The 24,698-nt window shown below is 39.7% G+C and overlaps 1 protein-coding gene across 1 annotated transcript in view; it reads left to right on the forward strand.

Moving 5' to 3' along the window:
* The window catches only part of lva (lava lamp), a 60,710-nt gene that overhangs the window by 796 nt on the left and 35,216 nt on the right, over positions 1–24,698 (forward strand). Inside the window, exons 3-6 of the mRNA XM_067784941.1 lie at positions 5,559–6,851; positions 6,962–9,158; positions 13,824–16,330; positions 18,159–20,220. Coding sequence (XP_067641042.1) covers positions 5,559–6,851; positions 6,962–9,158; positions 13,824–16,330; positions 18,159–20,220 — 8,059 coding nt within the window. The remainder of the gene's footprint in view (positions 1–5,558; positions 6,852–6,961; positions 9,159–13,823; positions 16,331–18,158; positions 20,221–24,698) is intronic.

The following is a 24,698-nucleotide window of genomic DNA, read 5'->3' on the forward strand; positions in this document are numbered from 1 at the left end:
TTCTGGTAATAGTCTAGTTGAGGGGTCGACTGCTAATACGCTACCAAAAATATCGAGAGAGGTGCCAAACGACGCGTCTTGACATCAGTATTAATAATCCGAAGGCGGAAAATAAAAATTTAACTCATTCAAAAGATATTAACGAAAAACCGGAAAAAGACCCGTGGGTACCTCCGAAACCCGGGGTGGGATCCATAGTATTTTTGCGCAGAACACCTTTCTGAGTTGGCGGCCTTCGGCCGCGCTTATAAAAAATAAACCTGGGCTACGCCATGCCACGTCCGGGTGTGTGGTATAACCGTGGCTACCGCCACGGTGATGCACAATTTTTTTGGTGGGCACAACCACATGAAAATCGCCAACTTCAACTGCAAATATCTCCGGACAGAGATAAAATTTTTCTTTTCCGCCTTCGGATTATTGTTCTGGAGATTAATACGCGTCTTTTGACACCTCTCTCGATATTTTTGGTAGCGTATTAGTAGTCGACCCCTCAACTAGACTATTACCCAAATTCTTTTATCGGTAATTCTATACGACGCGTCCAAAAATATCGAGAAAGGTGTCAAAATACGCGTATTGACCTCGACAACTATAATTATATATATATATATATATATATAAATTTTATTTCTCTGTCCGGAGATATTTACAATTGAAGTTAGAGGTTATCATGTGGTTGTTCTGATGGTGGAGTACCCACAAAAAAAATTGTGAACATAAGTGTTTTGCGCGGATATAGTTTTGGTCTCCAAACCGGTGTTGGACCCACCAAGGGTAATTTTTTTATAAGAGCGACCTAAGGCCGCCAACGCAGAAGAAGGTGTTCTGCGCAAAAATACTATGGATCCCACCCCCGGTTTCGGAGGTACCCACGGGTCTTTTTCCGGTTTTTCGTTAATATCTTTTGAATGAGTTAAAATTTTTCTTTTCCGTTTTCGGATTATTGTTGTCGTCTTTTGACACCTCTCTCGATATTCTTGGACGCGTATTAGCAGTGTCATGCTGCCGTATAGAATAACCTTTTTATCTTCCGGGGCTTTCAGTTTTTGCACACAAAAATATTATCTTTTTTTTGCTTTTGGTTAGAGGGACTTCAGCCCTCACCCGGAAGGCGTTCGCGCACGGACCACCCCATTAATTTACTTTAACTCGCAATTCCAGACCAAGGTGGACCTGATCGACCTGATCCAATTCCAGGGAAAAGTTGACATGAAAATGCCAAAACTTTTCCAATAATTTACTTGACTACTATAATTAATAATCTTATGGTACTGATAATTTTTATAAAAGAAACCGTTCACTAATTTCTCAAACAAATTTCATTAAACCAAGTTTGATTTTTAAGTAATCGTTAATGGTGCACTAAAGGAACATTAAGCCTGGATTTTTAATATTGTGATCAAAGCTTTGTATAGGCACAAGCTTGAGCCAATTAGTAAAGGCCAGCAGTCATGGCTAACGTCTCAATGTACCCTAGCGGGTTAGGGGATCAGAATATACCCGTGGTAGGTATGCCTGTCGTAAGAGGCGACTAAAATACCAGATTCAAGGGGATGTGTAGCGCAAACCTTCAGGTTGCTAGCGCAATATATAGCTTCTCCAAACCCAATTGTCAACCTCATCTATCCGCGGCGTTTCACTAACAGACGAGGCTCTGGCGACCCCAAGCTCCTCATGGAACGTCGGGTGGGGAGTGAGGGAAGGATGGCCTGAAGGTTTAATGTGGGCACATAAATCGTTCCCGAGATGGGCGGGCTAGCACCTTAATGGTGCTGTGTTACCGGAGCGTACCGGATCTGTATCCGGCAAAGGACCATCACATCGATAACACTCCCCAAAGCCTGCGGGGAGCAACCTTATCGCTACAACAACAACAACAACGTCTCACTGTGAATCTCCTGCTGAATTGACGCACGACATTCGAATTTTAACAGCAGCTATCTTCGGCCGCGTTTATAAAAAATTACCCTGGGTGTGTCCAACACAGGTTTGGAGGCCCAAACTAGGTATATGCGCGCAAAACACTTTTGTGGGTACAACAAAATCATCAAAATTACAATGTCTTGACAGGCGCAAAGTTTTTGAATAAAATTATCAATACCGTAACAGATTCAACTCTGATTATTCTAACCTTACTCTATGAAAAGTAATAGCAACTAATTTAGCTTCAGTACCGGAATACTGATAGACAATAACAAGTGGCAGAAATGCTAAAAACATATTTCAAATTTTATTTGAATCTACGACTACTTCTCCTATTGACAGCCTGGTTGTTGTTGTTGTTGTAGCAATGCTCGCCCCACCTATTAGCCGCGACCGATCACAAATTGTCATCAATATCCTCTAACGGGAGTCCAAGGAAACTTGCCGTTTCAACAGGGGTGGACCATAAGGAAAGGGGTGTTAGAGGCGTTGGTTCCACATTACAATTGAAGAGATGGTTGGTGTCATGTGTGGGACACACTGCAAGCGGGGCATACATTTTGTATGTCGGGGTTGATTCTGGATAGGTAAGAGTTTAACCTGTTACAGTATCCAGAACGAAGTTGCGCAAGAGTGACACGCGTTTCCCTGGGGAGTATGCGTTCCTCTTCCGCGAGTTTTGGATAATTTTCGTTAAGTACTGGATTCACCGGGCAATTCCCGGCATAAAGGTCCGACGCCTGTTTATGGAGTTCACCAAGGACCTGCTTGTGTTTTTTCACTTCATACGGCTGGGTTCTCAGGTGCCGTATTTCCTCAAAATGCTTACGGAGATGACTTCTTAAGCCCCTAGGCGTTGCTGGTTCATCAATCAGATGTCTGTTGGGATGCCCAGGTTTCTGGGTATTCAACAGGAACTGTTTGGTCAGCATCTCATTTCTCTCCCTGATGGGGAGTATTATCGCCTCATTATGCAGATGGTGTTCGAGGGACAAGAATACAGCCCGTGGCGATTCTGAGAGCAGTATTTGGCAGGCCTATAGTTTCTTCCAGTGGGTGATTTTTAGGCTTGGCGACCATATGGGTGACACATAGCACGTAATCGGCTGGCTAATTGCTTTGTATGTAGTCATTAGCGTTTCTTTATCTTTTCCCCAAGTACTGCCAGCGAGGGATTTGAGGATTTTGTTACGGCTCTGAATTCTCGGAACAATTGCGGCTGCGTGCTCACCAAAATGTAGATCCTGATCAAACGTCACACCCAGGATTTTGGGGTGTAGGACAGTCGGTAGCGTAGTGCCATCGACGTGGATGTTCAAAATGGTCGACATTTGTGACAGCCTGGTCTTAGCGCCTGATATACATTATTGGCTTAACCAGGTTATTCAATGCGATTTATAGGTAACAAAAAACTTGTTTAACAGCTAATGTGGCTGGGTTAGACTGGGATTACCTTTAACAGCAGTTTAAATTCCCACTGAAAAATTGAGCCCATGTTTATAAACGTGATAAGGTTAAATTTCATTCAAGCTTAACTGTAGTTTAAATTCGCACTGAAAAACCAGACCTTAGAGGAAAGAGGGGTTTCTAGAATCCGTTTGTCATTTGTAACTCTGCTCGGGAAAATTCAACTTAAGGTATGTGGCCGACTGTCGTGCGTACGATTGTATAAGCCATTTGCAGTGTAAGTGCGATGACAACTTTTTGTTGTTGTAGCAGTTTGTAACCCCATCGCAAAGTAACCCCGTTTAATTTGCGATGAGAACTGATTTATATCTGTTTTGAAAACCCTCAAATAAATTATTGTGAGAAAATCATCATGATTTATTACTCGGTAGGAGTGGTGTAGACCTTCAATCCACTTCCAATTTCATACGAAGAGTATTTTGATAAATATTTATTTGTTTTCTTATGTTGTTGCTGTTGTAGCGATAAGGACACTCTCCGAAGGTCTTGGGGAGTGTTATTGATGTTGATGGACCTTTGCCGGATGCAGATCCGGTACGTTCCGGCACCAAGCCCGACCATCTCGGGAACGATTTGCTTTGACCACATTCGACCTTCTAGGCCATCCCGCTCTCCCATCACCTAGATTCATGAGGAGTTCGGGGTCGCCAGAGAAGAGTTTGGAGAATTGCGCTGGCAGCCTGAAAGGGCTGCGCTACAAAAACCCCTTGAAACCGCTTTTTTAGTCGCCTCTTACGACAAGCATACCTACCGCGCGTATATTCTAACCTCCTCACCCGCTGGGGGCCACATACACTAGTTGTTGTTGTTGTAGCGAACTTGGGGTCGCCAGAGCCTCGGCTGTTAATGACACAGGATTCGCCACGGATAGGTGAGGTTGAACATTGGGTTTGGAGAAGCTATATATTGCGCTGGCTAAATATGCAACCCTTTCGCACTGATCAAATCTATCGCCCCTATTATGAGACAAATTCGATCTTCGACTGTGGTCGAAAGAGCTGATCGAACGAACCTTCATTCGGTATTATGACGCGCGTTCGATGAAGGCAAGCGTTATTGTGAATTTCGATAAATTCAAAAGTTCACAATAGCACATTTCCAATACTCTGTCAAATAAAATAAAATACATAAATAAAAGCAGAACTAGTTATTAAATACAAATATTAAAAATAAAAGTATGACTACGACGGAATTGTGGTTTGATGATTAGTCAGATGAGGAAGAAAGCTTACTGGAGCTAGCCAGCAGAAGAAGACGGGTGAGGGATGCTTCAAATCCTTTGGAAATGAATTCCACCACGTAAGTGTAGCTTTTTAAATAAGTTGTTAAATTGTTGAAATTATAAGTTTTGTTTATAGATTTATTCAAAACTTCAGACTGTGCAAAGAAACGTTCATGGACTTGTTGTTCAGTACAGATGAACTGCTGCAGCAATGCACAAGGGCCAAGTCTATGCCTAATATCCTAAAATTGGCAACAGTTCTCCGATTTTGTGCTCAGGGATCCTACCATTTGGGCATTGGAAACGAAAATGCACTCGTACTTGCCCGCCCGACTGTGTCTGTGGTACTATCAGAGGTGTTGAATGTCTTGGAAAATTTTATTTGTGAAAGATGGATAAAACTGAATTACGAGGAGGCTGAGCTGCATCAAGCAAAGTTGCATTTCTATAAGGTGCAAGTTCTTTTTGCTATATGGGGATTTTGTTCCATAATTGAAACCAGTCTTTCAAGCTGCTGTTTTGTATTCACGACCTTGGACCTATATAAAATTAATTCAAATAGTTTAAAATTACTACTAGGTTGTAAGAAAGTAGAATATAAATACAAAAAACTTACATTTTAAACAATTATTTTTCTATTCGATACAGCGTCGACAACAAATTTCTATTCGCTTGAAAATTAGATACAAAACGAAAATTTCGACAGAGATGAGGTGTTATAATACCAATTTCTAATTCGATTTTCGATGTTCGATAGTCAGCGAAGACCGAAGATCGAATAATGCTCAAAATAGGGGCCTATTTGATATTTTAGTCGCCTCTTACGACAGGCATACCTACCGCGGGTATATTCTAACCCCTAACACGCTGGGGTATTTGTTTTCCAATATTTGTGTATTCCTCTAATAATTCCAGAAATTATAATAATTAATATAATACACAGAAAAAAATATCCGCATTAAAGGAGCTCGTACGTAAATCAGAAGTAGCGCATGGCAAGTCAACTTCAACAGCGCAAGAAAAAGTCAAAAATATAGCGCAGCGCTTGACGCATTTAAAAATTAAAGCTCGTTCGCGTCACAGTCAACCTACCGCATTCTCTCCAAGTACAGCGCAAGAAAATGAAAATACATCACCATTTATGTCAAGCGATACAGGTGCTTTCCTATCGGACGGTCAACCACAACAGCAACAGCCACAATTATCACATTCGTTTTCTCGTTTGGAACAAAAAGTCTCTCATATACCACATTCCGGTCAGATGACGCTCCCAACTTCAAACGAATTTATACCTTTAAAACAACAACACCGCAGTGAATCTACCAAATCACTTTCAAACACAGGCAGTGAAAAAGTGCAATTGCTGCGTCAACAAATGGAGCAAAATAAACTGTTAATGGCCCAGCGCGCCTCAAGTAAACAGCATTTAGAACAGCTTGTATCACAATTGAAAGAAAAATTTGATACAACACAACAATGTTTGGAAGATACCAGCGAATTGGGTAAATCAATGAGCGATCTCAGTGCATTAATGGCGTGCTCACCAGTGTCACATGAGCGACACAAATCGGCTACAGATTTGTCCTCACAACCATTCTCATTGGAAAAGGAGCGCATAAAATTTCTTGATAATCGCTGCCGCATACTTGAGAAGCAACTTGAAAAAGAGCGTCAGTTACACGGAAATCAAGAAATAACTAACGTTAACGAATCCGTGAATCAAAAGCGATTCAAAGAATTGGAAAATAAAGTGGTTGAGTTGGAAAGGGCGCTGCAGGAAAGTCAAGGCGAAGTGGAAAATAAAATGTACGAAACAAAGCAATTATTAGAGGAATTGAAACGTTTGCGGAGCGATATTAATGCTAAAGATCAAGAGCTTTGTTTGATGCGTTTAAAACAAGGCGATAATGTACACGAATTAAGCGAACTTACTAATTTAGAAAATAACGACAACGAACGTTTACGTAATGAATTAGCTGATAGGCATACACGCATTAATGAATTACAGGAGGTTAATGATATTTTAGAGGCAACGCGTTGTGATTTGTCATTAAAAAATAATAAGTTTGAAGAACAATTGCAGCAAATGAAAGCAGAAGTAGCAGAAGCAAATGAGAAGGTGGAGCGCATACAAGAAGAGCTGCAGCGTAGCGAGCAGTTGGTGGAAACATTCCAAAACTCGAGCGAAGCCGCGATTGTAGGGCGCACAAGTTTGGTTGATACAACTTGTGTGCAGGTGAGTTGGACAGTGTTTATGTTACGCATGCATATTCTCTTTCATTGTTAATTCAAGAAAAAGGATTTGAAGAAATTCCTTAATCATTTCCTTTCTTCTTTTATTAAAAGGTTAACGAGGAAATGGCCAAGCAAATACAAGAACTCCAAAATAAATGCGACAAAGTTCTAGAAGAAAATCGACAACTACAAGACATGGTCAACGAGAAGGATAGATTGGAAGTATCAGACGCTAGCATTGCTGAGAAGATTGCTGCACTAGAAGCGACAATTGAAAGCCAACGCGAAAATCTGAAAGACCGCCAAGCTACAATCAGCCGTTTAGAAGAGGAAGTGATGGAGAAAACTATTGAGTTAAATGTGCTGAATGCAAATTTCAAAGTACTTGCGGAAAAATTAGAAGCTAGTAGTAAAAGCAAGTCGCTATTCTCTTCCAGTGGCGTAGATGCTACAGACAATCATGCGCTGGAAACTGAAATCCAACAGCTGAAACAAAAATTAGATGACTCAAATAAAGCGATGATTAAACTGAAATTGAAATGTAAGCAAACTGAAAAACAAGTAGAAAAACTGAAGAAGAGCTCTGACTTGCACGCAGAAATTGTACGCTTAGAAGGCTTAAATGAAGAGCTACAGCAGAAAGTGACAGAGCTGGAAGATGAGAAAGGACAATGGCAACTGACACAAGTCGATACTGCTGCTGTTGTTAAAATGCCCGCCACTGAAAAAGAGCAACATAGTGCTTTAGAAGATTTAAAAGAAAAACTCAAAACGCAAGCGGAGACGATCAGATTATTAGAAGAACAAAAATATGAGCACACACAGCATTTGGAAGAGCTGCAGAGTAAATTGCGGGTACTGCAAGCTCAGGTAGACAAGCAAGCAGGTGAAGAGAGTGCGCGTGTCAAGTCGGAAATGTCTGAAATACATTATGAAGAGCAAGTAGAAGAACAAGCGCATCAATTGCAACAGCTAGAAGGGTGCTTAATCAATGCGCGCTCTGAAGTTGAGGAATACAAAGATAAATTTGCTGACATGCAACAGCAAAAGCAAACACTTGATAAAAAGTTGGAGAAATACATCGTGGAAAACATGGAATTACTAGACAAAATTGAAAAACTTAGCAAATCTTCCTCCTCAGCCGAATCAATTGAAATTGTTGAGCGGTTAACGCAGCAGGAGCGTGCCGAAATCGATGAATATCAGAAGCGTCTCGATGGAAATTCCGTAAGCTCAGTAAGTGAACTCACCCAAACTGAGTTGGCGCCTGAGTTAAGCGATAGTTTGGTGAAATTACGCGAAGAAAGCTCTGAGCTGATGAACAAAATTGAGCTGTTCACAACCGAGCGCCGAGAAGTGCTTGAACGCATGGAGCATTTGACAAATGAAAATCATGAACTCATACAAAAAGTTGAAGAAATCACCCGTGAAAAAGAGGAATTGGAAACGAATGTGTTGTTAGCAAATGATGCCAAAATCAAATTGGAAGAACACATCAAAGAACTAAGCAAGGAAAAAGATCAACTATCAGTGCAAGTAGCTGAATTTAAAGTACAAGGCAGTCAACTGTCGCAAGAGCTGTCATCTCTACAAAAATCTTCAGAGGTGGTAGCAGCACTGGATAGCAAAGACGATGCGGTGCTCATACAAAAATGTGAAAAATGTCTTACAAATTTGAGTCACGAATTGGAAATCTATCGTAAGGCGAGCAATATGAATGCCAAGTTTAACGCTTCAAAGAAACTGGCAAAAGAAGCAAAGAATGCGCATACACAACTAAGTGAACTATTGCATAAGGTTAAGGAAGCCAGCACAGCAGTCGAAACTGTAACGGTTGTAGAGACGGTGGTGGCAGTGACTGCACCCAGTGGCAAGGCTTTAGCTGAATATGAACAGCTCACAACACAAAATAGCTTACTAAAGCAAAAAATCGAGGATTTGCGTTGTGAATTACAAGAAGCGCGCGAATCTACTATGACAGAAGGTGAGACGGAACCGACGACAAAAGCAGCAGCTCCAACAGAGGTTGATGCAGCTAAAGCACACCAGAAAGAAAAACAAGTAGAGGAACTTAAAAAATACGAAGAGCAATGTGTAGAGCTACAGTCAACGGTGGAGAATTTACGTTTGCAGTTGGGAGAGGCGCTCACAGCGGACAAGGAGAGAAGCGGCGAAGTAACACAATTAAATGATGAATTGGAGGCTTTGCGGAAAACTTCAAGAGAACTTGAAAATCTCTTGGACGCAAAGAATTTATCGTACGACAAGGAGGTGTTAGAGGTGACGCGGTTGAGAAAAGAATTGGAAGGTATGTGTATGTGATATTTCTAGTTTATTAAGTATATGAGACGAAAACTTCTTAAGGGCCACCTAGATAGATAGATAGAAAATTAATTGAGGATCGCACTGCGACCATTGGTCTATTGTGCCCTCATCTGCTTCACAACACCTCATCCAAGCCGACATCATTGATGAACCCTAGCAGTTCACCTGGCTTGAGGGATTTGATGTGAGAATGCTCTGGCCATGGTGAGCCTATAAACTTAGCTCTACGTCTTGAGATTGCATCACACTCCAGGAGGATATGGTCCGCCGTCTCCGCTGATCGATCCCAAAATCGGCATGTGTTGTTCGATATTATACCCAGCTTTTGCATGTGGCTGTTCAGTCTACAGTGTCCTGTAAGAATGGCTGTTAGAATTCTTAGGTTATTTTTCGAGAGGCCTATAAATGCCCTGTATCGAGTTGTGCAGTAACCCCCTAACAGTAGCTTAGATTGTCTCAGGCCTGGCATATTACGCCAGTGTTCTTCCCTCTTTTCCTTTTTTTCTGCTAATAGATGCCCCCTAATTTCCTGTGGGCCTACTGGCTGGCAGGATTGGCTCAGGACCAATAGGTCGTATCGTTGCTGCTTCTCTGGCCAGGCTGTCCGCCTGCTCGTTTCCCTCGACTCCCCTGTGGCCAGGAACCCAGGCCAGCAGTAGTTCATTGTGTGCTCCTAGTTGATTCAGCTTTTCCACGCACTCAAGGACTAGTGCTGACTAGGGCCACCTAGGACTAAGTCAAAACTTCGGATCCAATAATGATATAGCAATGAAATTTAGTTAAAAATTGGCGGACTTTGCATTATCTACACAAGCAATTACATTAATCCAAGGAGATTATATTCGTTTGCTGTTTTATACTCAGTTGAGCAGAGCTCACAGAGTATATTAACTTTGATATTAACTGATTAACTGATTTTGACTTTGATATTGACATAACGGTTGGTTGTACAGGTATAAAGGAATCGAGATAGATATAGACTTCCATATATAAAAATCATCAGGATCGAATATAAATTTTATTGAGCCATGCCCGTCCGTCCGTCCGTTAACACGATAACTTGAGTAAATTTTGAGGTATCTTGATGAAATTTGGTATGTAGGTTCTTGAGCACTCACCTCAGATCGCTATTTAAAATGAACGATATCGGACTATAACCACGCCCACTTTTTCGATATCGAAAATTTGGTAAAACCCAAAAAGTGCGATAATTCATTACCAAAGACGGATAAAGCGATGCAACTTGGTAGGTGAGTTGAACTTATGACGCATAAAAGAAAATTAGTAAAATTTTGGACAATGGGCGTGGCACCGCCCACTTTTAAAAGAAGGTAATTTAAAGGTTTTGCAAGCTGTAATTTGGCAGTCATTGAAGAAATCATGATGAAATTTGGCAGGAACGTTACTCTTATTACTATATGTATGCTTAATAAAAATTAGCAAAATCGGAGAACGACCACGCCCACTTTAAAAAATTTTTTTTTTTTAAATTCAAATTTTAACAAAAAATTTTTTTTTTTTAAATTCAAATTTTAGCAAAAAATGTAATATCTTTACAGTATATATGTAAATTACAAAATACAAAAATAAAATAAAATTTCAAAATGGGCGTGGCTGCGCCCTTTTTCATTTAATTTGTGTAGGATACTTTTAATGTCATAAGTCGAACAAAAATTTACCAATCCTTGTGAAATTTGGTAGGGGCTTAGATCCTAGGACGATAATTTATTTCTGTGAAAAAGGGCGAAATCGGTTGAAGCCACGCCCAGTTTTTATACACAGTCGACCGTCTGTCCTTCCGCTCGGTCATTAACACGATAACTCGAGCAAAAATCGATATATCTTTACTACACTCAGTTCACGTACTTATCTGAACTCACTTTCTATTGGTATAAAAAATGGCCGAAATCCGACTACGACCACGCCCACTTTTTCGATATCGAAAATTACGAAAAATGAAAAAAATGCCATAATTCTATACCAAATACAAAAAAAGGATGAAACATGGTAACTGGATTGGTTTATTGACGCAAAATATAACTTTAGAAAAAAACTTTGTAAAATGCGTGTGACACCTACCATATTAAGTAGAAGAAAATGATAAAGTTCTGCAGGGCGAAATAAAAAACCCTTGAAATATTGCCATGAATACTGTTCGTGGTATTACATATATAAATAAATTAGCGGTACCCGACAGATGATGTTCTGGGTCACCCTGGTCCACATTTTGGTCGATATCTGGAAAACGCCTTCACATATACAACTACCACCACTCCCTTTTAAAACCCTCATTAATACCTTTCATTTGATACCCATATCGAAAAGGCGACCACCTTTAGAACTAAGGCCCACTCTCTTTTAAAATACTCATTAACACCTTTCGTTTGATACCCATATTGTACAAACGCATTCTAGAGTCACCCCTGGTCCACCTATATGGCGATATCTTGAAAAGGCGTCCACCTATAGAACTAAGCCCCACGTCCTTTTAAAATACTCATTAACACCTTTCGTTGATACCCATATTGTACAAACGCATTCTAGAGTCACCCCTGGTCCACATTTATGGCGATATCTCTAAACGGCGTCCACCTATGGAACTAAGGATCACTCCCTTTTAAAATACTCATTAACACCTTTCATTTGATACCCATATTGTACAAACGCATTCTAGAGTCACCCCTGGTCCACCTTTATGGCGATATCTCGGAAAGGCGTCCACCTATAGAACTAAGGCCCACTCCCTTTTAAAATTCTCATTAACATCTTTCATTTGATACCCATACCGTACAAACAAGTTCTACAGTCAGCCCTGGTCCACCTTTATGGCGATATCCCCAAATGTCGTCCACCTATAGAACTATGGCCCACTCCCTTATAAAATATTCTTTAATACCTTTCATTTGATACACATGTCATACAAACACTTTCCTGGGTTACCCTCGGTTCATTTTCCTACATGTTTATTTTCCCTTATGTTGTCACCATAGCTCTCAACTGAGTATGTAATGTTTGGTTACACCCGAACTTAACCTTCCTTGTTTGCGAATGTCTTTCATCTGGAGTTCCTCATTACATATACACTAGTGGGGTTAAATGGGGTTACACTGAAATGACAGTCCTTGGTCGGCAAAAATCCTGAGTCGCTCTTGTACACACATACACTAGTTGTTGTTGTTGTTGTAGCGATAAGGAAACTCTCCGAAGGCCTTGGAGAGTGTTATCGAGTTGATGTTCCTTTGCCGGACGCAGATCCGAAACGTTCCGGTACCAAGCCCGACCATCTCGGGAACGATTTGTTATGACCACATGCGACCTTCTAGGCCATCCCGCTCTCCCATCACCTAGATTCATGAGGAGTTCGGGGTCGCCAGAGAAGAGTTTGGAGAATTGCGCTGCCAGCCTGAAAGGGCTGCGCTACAAAAACCCCTTGAATCCGCTTTTTTAGTCGCCTCTTACGACATACCTACCGCGCGTATATTCTAACCTCCTCACCCGCTGGGGGCCACATACACTAGTTTTTGTTGTTGTAGCGATAAGGTTTCTCCCCGAAGGCTTTGGGGAGTGTTATCGATGTGATGGTCCTTTGCCGGATACAGATCCGGTTCGCTCCGGTACCACAGCACCTTTAAGGTGCTCTCCCGACCATCTGGGGAACGATTTATGTGGCCACATTAAACCTTCAGGCCATTGCCTCCCTCCCCACCCCCAAGTTCCATGAGGAGCTTGGGGCCGCCAGAGCCCCGTCTGTTAGTGAAACAGGATTCGCCGCGGATAGGTGAGGTTGACAATTGGGTTTGGAGAAGCTATATATTGCGCTGGCAACCTGAAGGGTTGCGCTAGACAGCCCCTTGAATCTGGTATTTTAGTCGCCTCTTACGATAGGCATACCTACCGCGGGTATATTCTGATCCCCTAACCCGCTAGTGGACATACACTAATCTTCACCTTTGGCTCCGGAGTTGATCCTGAAAATAATCCCGTAGTAGAATAGATCTAAAACTCTCCTTAATATTCTCAAAGAATCACTAAATAGTCTCGAAGTGATCCCCGAAATAATTTCAACATGGACCGAACATTCTTAAAGAATAGCGAAGCCCTGAATAGTCCCGAATGGATCCCGGCATAGTCTCAAAATGGCCCGAACAAATTCCGAAATAGCCCCAAAATGATACCGAACACAAACCCCGAAACGGTCCCGCAAGCTTTTCCATAATAGTCAGCGGTTTCAAAATATTCCTGAAATTACTCAAAAAAATCAGATGGACTCGAAATTTTTCTCGAATTATCCAGAAAATGTTTCCGTCATAATCCTAAAATAGTCTCCTCATAATTCCGAAATAGTATACAAATGATATGACAGTGGTTCTGAAATAGTCCAAATGATCTCGAATATGATTCCCCAATTTTCTCGAAATAGGTCTAAAAAAACTTCAACAAAATCCGGAAATAGTCCCAAAGGCAAAAGATTCCGAAATAGCATCAGGATAGTACTGCCAGGATATGTCATCTTAGGTATTGAATCAAACCTTGTTAGTTTGAAGTTTGCATCGAGTTTCTTTCTAATGATGTTTGACTTCTTCTGCACATATTTTACTTTTCCTTTCATACTCATTCAAATTTTACATAAAACCATATCAACTTTCAGGCAAATGTGATACCTACGAAGGTGAAATGAAAATTTTGCAAACACTGATCGCAGAGCAGAAACAACAACTTATTGAAGCCTATAAAGAGCATGAACACGAAAGCAATTTGAAATTGCAAGAACTGGAAGAGCGTGATGAAGAAATCATGCAGCTACGCGCTGAAATCAAGGAACTCAAACGCGCTTTAGAAAGTGCAGGGAAGCAGCTGTCTGAGGACTTATGCAAGGAATGCGTAAAGCTGAGTAAAGCGCTAAAAATAAATAAAAACTTAGTCACAGAACAAGTTAATGAACTTTCAAATAAACAAGAAACAATTGAAATATTGAATCAGCAAATAATCGACTTGTACAAAACAATGGAGAAGAACGCAAATAATATCATAGATAAGGAAGATGAAATCACACGCTTAGAGGAGGTTGTCGAAACTAATAGCAAAGAGCTCGAAATTTTGCGTAAAGATAACAAAGAACAGAAAATTGTGGTAGACAAATTATTAATAGAGCTACATAGTCATCGCACAACGGTTGAACAAATACCTCAGCTAGAAAATGAGATACAGCGTTTGCAGCAAGAAAACCAAAGATTGGACAAATCGAATAAAGAGCTTGAAAAGCGCAATAAGGATCAATTGGAAAAAATGAAGAAATATGCAGCCAATTTAAAAAAACGCGCCGCTCAATGTCAAGAGCTAGAAGCCAAGGTAAATGAGTTGGAAAAAGGAAGCTTGGAAGCAATGCAAACCAAACAGCAACAAGATTCAAGTAACGAGCAAGCGTTGGAGGCAACAACCAAGGAGCTGGAAAAACAGATTAACGATTTGAAAGGCCAATTGGAAATTAAATCCAAAGAATTAGCAAAAGCGAGCGATCTTTTTGGAAATTTGAAAAACGAAATGGAACAATTGGAAAAAACTTTAATTGAAAAGAACAACGAAATTGTGCAATTACAAATCGCATTAGTCGATGCGCAAGACCAAGCTTCTGGTTGGGGTAATAGTGTATTAGATGCCACTAATACAAATAACGCGGCAAACGAAGAAATTCAGAGGCAACTGGAAGAGCAGGCATACAAACTGAAAGAGGCCGAAGCAGAAATCTATAGTATGCAAGAAGAATTGATACAAGTGCGTGAAAGTGAGCGTGAAAAAGATTTGGTCAATAGAGAATTGCAAGAAACGCTTGCACAAAAAAATGAATTGTTGTTAAAGTTACAGCAACAAATACAGCACTCCACACATGCAGATAATATAACAGATATGTTGGAAGAAAAAGTGCACTCATTCGAAGAGCGTCTACAAACATTGAATGAAGAACTCAAAGCAAAATCATTAAAGTTCGAAAAATCAAAAGCGGTCATCAAAGAACGCAACAATCAAATACAACGTTTGCAAGCGCAATTAAAAGATCTGCAAGATAAGTTGAGCGCGCACCCAGAAGAAGAGTATGTTGAACGTGCCATGACAGCGAGCAACCTAAGTGCCGTAACCGCAGCGCCTACGCAACCACAAGTTCCTAAAGAAGTTTACGACGAATTGCAGACAGCATACGATAAATTGAATGAACGTTTCAATGCTGAGCAAACTAACTTCCAAGCTACAATCGGTAGATTAGAAACGCTACACGATGGCATACAAGCAAAATTGCAAGAAAATATGGCATACATTGAGACACTGGAACAAGAGAATGCTAATTACAAAGACAAAATTTGCAGGCTTGAAGAAGGCATTGCTTCATTCGAAGAGCGGCGCGCATCAATGGAACGTCGCACAAATATCTTATGCGCGCAGATGCAAACGCGCGAAACAGAACACGAAAAAGCAGAAGATGAGCTTATTTATCGTTTAAATATGCTATCCGAACACGATGATGTCATTGGCCATCGTCTGCTACAGGCACAAGAAGAAAAAGATGAATTATTAGATCGCATAGAGCGCATACAAGCTGAATTCAATGGATTGAGCAACAACTATGCCAAAATTGAAAAAGAATATCAAACATACCGAAATCAAAGCGAAATTCAAATTGAAACGGAGACACAATCATTGCGCGAACAACTTAAGGAGGCGCGCACGCAAATTGAACATATTCGCCTTGCTTGCGATACAAAATTGGCGGCAAAAGATAACGAATTCGACGAGCTGGAAAGTGAGCTGAGTGAACAATTATCTAAAATGAATAGCGACAAACGCGCAGTGGCCGAGGATTTGGAGCGCTCTCGTGATGAATGCAATGCGCAAAAGGATGAAATTGTGCGCTTAAAGGAGTCATTGAATGCCTCAGAGCAGGCCAAACAAGAATTGGAACGTGAATCCACTTGGCTACGTATGCAAAATGAAGGCAGTCAGCAAGATCAGTATGAGTTGCAAGAGTTGCGCATGCAAACGTTGCAAGATAAAACTGAGATTGATAATTTACGTCATCAAATTGAAACGTTGGCGGCCAATCACGAAGTGGAGTTGCAAGCGTTGCGTACACAAATATCTGAGCTAGATACCTTGCGAATGCAGGTAAGTGTGCACATTTACATAGTCTTATTGAGTTTTGCTTTAGTAAGACTAGGTTAAGGTCAACAATATCCTCACATAATGGCACTAGTTTCGAACTAGCGCGGAACTATGGCATTAAGAAATGGCACTAGTTCTAATTATCTCTGCTAGAAGGCCTTTCAACTTAAACTTGGAACATTGTGTTGTCATATGAAATGGAAACGCCCCCATTTCCGATCTTTTGGTCGCGTTCTTAACCGGCTTAGTCGTAGTGGTTCATGTGCCTAAAACCTACCTACCGAGAAACACATATGACAGACTGAGGAATTGCAAAGAAAATGATTTGTATATTAGTCCCTTAGGCTTTGACCTGCTCAAAATGGGCACGCTTCAGAGAGATCTTCTTTCTGTAACGAACAACTATGATTAAATTGTATCTGGCATTGCGTATTCTCAGCTCAAATTTATATGTCTTAGCGGACTCCGTTCGTAGTAGACATGAATCAGTAGGTCCTGTAATTTGTTGAAACAAGTTTGAAAATCTGAAATTTGATTAACAAAAGGAAATGACTCAGTGAAGAACATCCATTCTAGTTTTTAAATCAAATAAAATAATTTAAAAAAATTAAAAATGTGAGGCGGAGCATAACCTGATTAAGGTTCTGTTGGTCTTACTTATTACTATCAATAGAAATTTCACGCGTCAAATGCTTTTATTTAATTGTCTGATCAACACCCTAGACTGATGAGGAGTGTGATGACTAGTACCTATGACCTATATAATTATTTTCTAGCTTTTAGTATATTTATTACTTAATGTAAGTATTGTTTTCAATAAAACCGTTTTAACTAAAAAAATTTGTTTAATTATTTTATTTTCAAGTTTTTAGTCTTTATTTAATTGCCTATTATTTCTCATTCTATTTAGTTCATTTAGTGACTCATTATTACAATGACTCTTTCCTGACAATTTGTTACAACCTAAGTCCTCAATACATAATCCTTCCAAAGACTTTACTCGACTCTGCGCCACGTATGCTTGTCCCTCCTCCAACTCCAAAATATTTTGATGCCACTTCTACCGGACTGTATATAATATTTGTTCCAAATATGAGCCAAATCGGAGATCATAGGTCGCTTTCTATTCATGTATGTATTATCTGTTCCAAATATGGACCAAATCGGACCACAAATACGATTTTTGTGAATATCTCGATCTTTGCGCCACCTAGCGGCGATTTTTTCATAGGTCGCTTTCTATTCTTGTATGTATTACGTGTTCCAAATATGAGCCAAATCAGACCACAAATACGATTTTTGTGAATATCTCGATCCTTGCGCCACCTAGCGCCGATTTTTTTCATAGGTCGCTTTCTATTGTATGTATTATGTGTTCCAAATATAAGCCAAATCGGACCACAAATACGATTTTTGTGAATCTCTCGATCCTTGCGCCACCTAGCGGCGATTTTTTCATAGGTCGCTTTCTATTCTTGTATGTATTATGTGTTTCAAATATGAGTAAATCGTACCACAAATACGATTTTTTTTGAATATCTCGATCCTTGCGCGACCTAGCGGCGATTTTTTCTTATTATTGCCTTGTCATCGGGTTCTGAACTATATTCCAAGTTTCAAGCTTGTAGCTTATCGGGAAGTTACTTAATTTTCAATTACAAAATTCGTGCCGGCCGTCCACCTTGCCAAGTCAAGCTAAATAAAACCGTTTAAAAAGAGGTTTACAAATGTATCTAACCTGAATGAATCAGATTAGCCGAAAGTTAAGGCTGCCACTTTCTAACCAACCCACATTTATTTAACTTTTATTTGTATTCTTCTTTAATTTCAGGTTGGACAAAATCAAACGGACGATCAAGTTTTCATCGAAACGGAGAACAAGCGTTTGACTGACTTACTTACCGAGAAGGAAGCTATTATCGAGAATTATCAACGCCAAAACTTGCAGTTACAAATGGCAGCTGTACAGTCACATACTGGAACGACAGCTTCGCAACACGATTCCCTTGCTTTAGCATTTGGCTCACCTCAACAAAGCGCACAAGCACCGATCTTGTCTTCAACAGCAGAGACGCTCCAACAAGGCGAGGAGAACGCTCGGTTGGAGCAACAGTTGCAGGAAAAAAATGAGCAAATAGCACGCCTTCAACGTGAACTGAACACTGTACAATCCGAGTTTCATAATGTACTCGAGGGCAATCATGAAATGCAACGCCAATTAATGACAAAAAGCCAGGAAATTGAAAGTTTACGGAACTCTTACGCCAACTTCAATACACCAACAGCTGCTGCCGTATTTGGCCAGCCAGCGCAGCAGGATGTTATACCAGCGCCACCACTTTTCTTCTCCAACGATCAGGCGATATCTTCGCCTTTCGACGAAATCGTACAGGTGCGCACTGTTGATAATCTCGGAAGTAGCAGGCGCACGCTTAATAATAATAATTTGAGTAATACACTAGAGCAGCCAACAATTGAGGATCTACAAAGGAATGTCTCGGATTTGGAGAAGCACGCACAAGATCTCGAAAACAAGTTGGCCACACGTAATCAACGTGAGTTAGAAATTGAAGAGCGACTACGCCAAAGCCAACAAGCTCATAACGAATTAGAGCGACAACTGCGTGAGCGCGCTGACGAAGTTAAGAAAGCGAATGCTGAAATGAAAAAGGTGCAGGATGAAAATGTTGCACTTCGACTGACAGAGCAAAGAGCACAGCAACAAATTGAAGAATTTCAGAATAGCTTATCCGAAACACAACGAGAATTAAATGAACGCAATGAGCAAATGAGGCAATTACAAAACAATGTGCAACAACAGCAAACAACCGCAAATGAAAACTCCGATTTTATGGGGCTTGGACAATTACAAGGCAACTTGGAACACCTACAAAAAATGTTGCAACAACGCGATGATGAGTTGAAACAACTGCGTGACGCGCTTAATGACGAAAAAACTTTAAAAGAGCGCACTGCAGCGCTAGAGAATCAAATTATACCAGACTCATTAGCAAGTCTAGGTCTTGCTGGCGCCCCCAATCCAGTTCCCACGCTAGACATGTTCTTTGGCGGAAGTAGTGGTGCTAACGAATTTGAAACATTGGTTATTCCATCGGTGTCCGATGTGCCTGTAGTTGAAAAGGCTATTTTACCTGAAAAGGCATACATTTGTCAACCCAAAGGCGGTGAACAAGTCGCTCACAGCGATACCGAAGCGATTGCATTTGATTTGGATGCTGATTGGGGTGATGCATGGGGTGCTCAAGAGGCCGCTGCTGAAGAAGCACATTTCACGAAAACATCTACCGCTGATAAGGGCGGCAGAATGTCTTTGGTGCCGCGTGAACAACAATTAGAATTACAATTGGTTGAGCAGGCAGAACGCATAGCCGAACTTGAGTTGGCAGTGGAACGCTGCGAACAACAAAAGCAGGAAATGCAAGTGAAATCTGGAAAATTAATGAAGAAACTCAAAGAATACAAAACTAAAATTGATGAGCTGCAAAATAACGCTGCTAAGAGCAACAGCAGTACCACAAATGCTGTATCTTCATTCTTCGATTTGGACGCGGCTATACAGGATGAATTAAAAATACAAATAAAGCAGCTAGAGGAACGTTTACAAGAAGAACGCAAACAACACGAACTCCATGGCGTTGAGAAGGAGAAATTGTTAAAACGTATCGATGTGCTCACTGCAGGAAGCGAGCGAATGGCTGAGATGAAAGAGCGTCAGGATCTGGAAGTGCAAATGTATCAGTCTCGTATACAAGAGTTGCAGGCAAAAGTAAATAATCTGAAAGATTGGGGACCTGATGGCGAAACTAGTCCGGAAGCGGTAGTGGAAATGCAAAAGCAACAGCAAGTAGTGCCACAGTCTGCCTTTTCTTCTGGTAAGTTACAAAATATACAAACATTCATATTTGGTAAAATAACACTGTTCTTATGCGTCTATAAATAGCAAAATCAGAAGTGGAATAACTTTTTCAGAGGCATCAATAGTAAAAAATAATGTATAAAATATGTTCTCTTCCAAAAGTAGATTTTCTATTGACGATTTCTTATAGATTAGGGCATGTGTAAACGTGGTCTTAAAAACATTTCAGTTGAAAAGCAAAAACAAATTAAACAACTCACTTTTCCAATTAAAATTTGTTTATAAGCGAGCAGAAAAAGTTTTGAAGCTTTAGAAAAACGCCCAATATAACATAAGAAAATTTGTGAAAAACACAGTTCCGGAAAATCTGTGGGTATGACCTTTGTCAACTAAGCTTACGATATATCGACTGCTGAGTAAAATATCACCCTGTTTCGGCTAACATTTCGGAAACGACCTATCTCAGAAAACTATCGAATAACGCGCTATTTGAGAAAACTAAAACTAAAGTACATCGACTGCTGAGTAGAATATCACCCTATCTCGGCTGCCGTTTCAAAAACGTCCTATCTCAGAAAGCGTCGAATAACGTCCTATCTCATATAGGGGGTTTTTGAAGAAAACTCTGAAGTAGGACGTTAATCAAAAGTTTGCTAAGATGGGTCGTTTTTGAAACAGCAGCCGAGATAGGGAGATATTCTACTCAGCATTCGATGTACTTTAGTTTTTTGACATTTAAGAAAAACTCAAAAAATCCACTCAGAAGAGAAAAAAGCCACAGCTGTTTTGGGGGTAAGTTTAGTCCCTATAGTTGTTTCGATGGCATCGGTGTTCATCTCTTCAAGATTTTTCCCGGAACTGCTTTTTCACTCACTGCCTTTTAATTTTGATACCGGTTGTATGGTGTGATTGCCTTTTTTCGGCCATTTTGATGTGATTTTTACGTTCACATGTACAAGTTGAGAGGGAGCCATATTTCTTTTCTGCCAAAAAGAGATGTGATAACATGGCTGTTAATTTTTTTTCAAAAATTTTAAAATTAAAGTTTGTGCAGCCTGCGGAGCAATGAAAGAATCCGACGCAGAAAACTCGCCTTGACATAACGAAGCTTCACCCTCGAAATTTTGCCAGGCCACGCACGTCGAACCCAATCAATATATCAATTATCAATATACACTATCCTACCCTTGCAGAAGAAGAAAGCATATCACCAAGGGAGACACGATTTACCCTGGCCTAACTTCAATCTGGATATTGTAACAGCTTAAACTTTTACTTGTCAAGAATCAAACCCGACATACCTGACAACGACCTCTTCAGTTGTAATGTGGAACCCTACGCTACTGACACCAACTTGCCTTTGGTCCACCCCTTGTTATGGTAACGCATTTACAATGGAACCAGTAAGGAAGGCGGTCGGCATGATGTGTTGGTGCACAGTGGCTAGTCATTGTCGGCTGGGGCGGGTCCTTGCCAACCTTACTGTTCCTGCGCCATAAACAGAAAAAAGTTCCTATCATGCCTATCACAACTAGCTGTCAAAAAGCGCAGAGACCGACTCAAAACGCTTATAATTCAAATTAAAACGACATCCGGTCGGACCGGATGCCACGGACAAACCGTTAGACATTCCAAAATTTAAAAATTCAAAAAAAAACTGACGCAAAAAAAACTACCGAACCGGACATGACCGGTTACTAACTCTAAAATCAAAATTCAAAAAAAAAAACTGCGGAAATTAAACTAAAATAACCAAAGGGAAAATAAACATAAAGGCCGAATATATATAGGGGGCGCCGCGGGTGTTGTTGCGACGCCCGGTGCTAGACCCACCCTCAAAATCCATGGCCACCGACGCACCTATTTTTCGGTGGCCCCTTACCTGTATGCCCTACGTGCCTTCTAAGTAAAAAAGAACGCCAGCATTCCCATTACTACAATGTTTTTATTGACAATTCATTCCTGTGAAACTTAGACTATATTTATATTTAATACATGCTAGATAAATCTCTGAGGTTAAGACCAACGAACTTTTCCCCCCTTTTTTATTTCGCTAATTTTAGCAACCAGTTTAATTAGCGGTATATTGAAAGCTTTTAAAAAATAACAGAAAAAAAATGTTTTCGAAAGAAATTCCAAAATTTTGCTTCTAATTCTCCGTAACGTTATTGGGCTTTATTTATCCGTGTAAAACGGTATAGACAGAAATCTATTGAAAATTCCAAAATGTTCAAGGTTCTAAAGCAGTTCTCAAGTTTTCAATTTTTTTTCTTTTCGAAATCGTTGTGGACATTTTCTTTTACATAGCTTTCCTTATGTAATAACTTAGAATTTATATAGGTAAATAGAAGAAATTAAATAACTTTTAAAATTTGTTAACAATTTTTGCGGGTACTTCCACGTTCTACAGTAGGTTCTTTTTGATGAAATGCAGAACTAAAATTATCTCTCTCTATCTATTCTTCAACTTGCAGATGCATACAATAAACTTACAAATTGTGTCATTAAACCCAGTCGGAAATTTTAGTATCCGTACGGAATCCTTTTAATATATTTCACACGTCTTGGAATGTTTCGAAATTCAAAGTTACTAGGCGTTGAACAAATTTGATATATTTTCTTCCCCGGTTTTATTTCCGTGTTAATTATTTTAGTTTATCTCATCTTATTTTATTTTATCTTAAGTTAGTTTGTTTCATTTTATTTTATTTTATCTTAATTTAGTTTATTTCATTTGAGGTTATTTTATCTTAATTTAGTTTATTTCATTTTAGTTTATTTTATCCTAATTTAGTTTACTTCGGGTTAGTTGAAGGAAAACTAGAAGTCAAAAAAAAGTATTCATGGAAGTTTATTGGCAACTTCCCTGTTCGATGAACCATATGTGACTCATAATAGCATAGTGGAATGAGTTCATGAGTCACATGTGACTCATTTCTTTATACAACTTTGATGACGCTGTCTGGGTACGAGCGTGTCGTTATATATATTTGTGAGTTCTAAGTGAGCATATATCCAAAAGAACCGGACTTTAGGAAGTGGAAAAAAAATTTGGAATAAAAATGTTCCTCTTTTTTTTCTAATACCCTTTTCTCATTTTTTTTTTTTTTTATTGATTATACTTCCAACTTCACTCAAACAAAAGGGCGTACTTATACACGCTTTTGACCTTTATGCATCAATTTACTTTTGATTCGTAACTTAAGTTATGTTTTTTTTTTCTATATGTTCACCTGGGACTCATTGAACGTGGTAACAAGATTGGTTTTGCTACGTTCCTGAGTCACATTTGAATCACCCCGAATTGAATAGCCAAAATAAGGTAAATATATGCCAAATCATTTATAAAATAGTATTCTATAATATGTATTCCAATTATTCAATTAAGCAATACAAAAATTAATGGGCGTACGGCATTCTCAAAGCGCTTGTCTAAAGCAGCGCATTCCTAAGGCTATTGAAATGCATTCAATTTATTTTTAAATGGTTATGCTTATGGGTATATGAAAATGTAAATGTATGTGTGTTAATTACTCCAATCTAGTTAGTATCGTACTTCTATAATTTTAAATACTAAATCTTCTTTTAAGTGGTTTCCAAAGTATCCTACTGTCGAATTCGGTTTTGGCAGATTATAATGGTCCGTAGTACGGAACGAACTCACCCATTGTTTTAACGTTGTGGTTATTGTATGTGGCATTGCAGCAGGCTTATAGCTGGCGGCCTGGCTGTTGTTGTTGTTGGCGTTGTATCATATGCTACTGCGTATGGAGTTTGTGGTGGTTTTGGTGTACCTTCATACATACACGAATGCGCTTTAGGGTATTTCCCAATTTGTTCGCTTAATCCCTAATTGTCCAATTCTGGACTCTGCAATTGTCCGTCCTCAATTTGTGACATCAAGTGGTATCGTGGAGACAATAAGAAAGGAAAATCCCATGCAGTCAGCACAGACAACGTCACAATAATATGTGGCCGTTGTAGGTTGCCATACGAAAAAGTGAAATTGCGGCTAGTAGTAAAGCAGTCAGAATGGCAAATGTAAGTAAATTACCCACTTTGAAATGCAGGTAAGATTTTGTGTACGATGAACAAATGTTGGTTATTAGTGGAGGATTAGTTACACTGCCTTTGAGAAGTCTTTGATTCTACGGTGCTTTTAACTCGTTTCATTTGTAACTGCGGAGCTGATTGTCGCTGCATTTCTTACAGACGCGTCTGGAATTGCGATTTTGATGATATCAAATGTGACTTGCAGAAAATTAATGCAGTTTTATGTTCGAAAAGTAGTATAAGATTATTTTCATGTGCACAATGCTTATCGGCTTTAAAATTCAATTGGAAGTACGCTTGCCCTTAATTGGAAAATTTAAGAGCACAAATCCCCACAGTTAACCAACTCAGCACAATTTTTTTTTTCCGGCAGCTCGTCTAAGCAAATGTTTGTAATTCCATAATTTTTGTTCCTTTTTGTTTTAGCAGTGATAAAAAATA

The sequence above is a fragment of the Eurosta solidaginis genome, chromosome 4 (genome assembly GCF_040869045.1).
Source record: "Eurosta solidaginis isolate ZX-2024a chromosome 4, ASM4086904v1, whole genome shotgun sequence".
Taxonomy (NCBI): domain Eukaryota; kingdom Metazoa; phylum Arthropoda; class Insecta; order Diptera; family Tephritidae; genus Eurosta; species Eurosta solidaginis.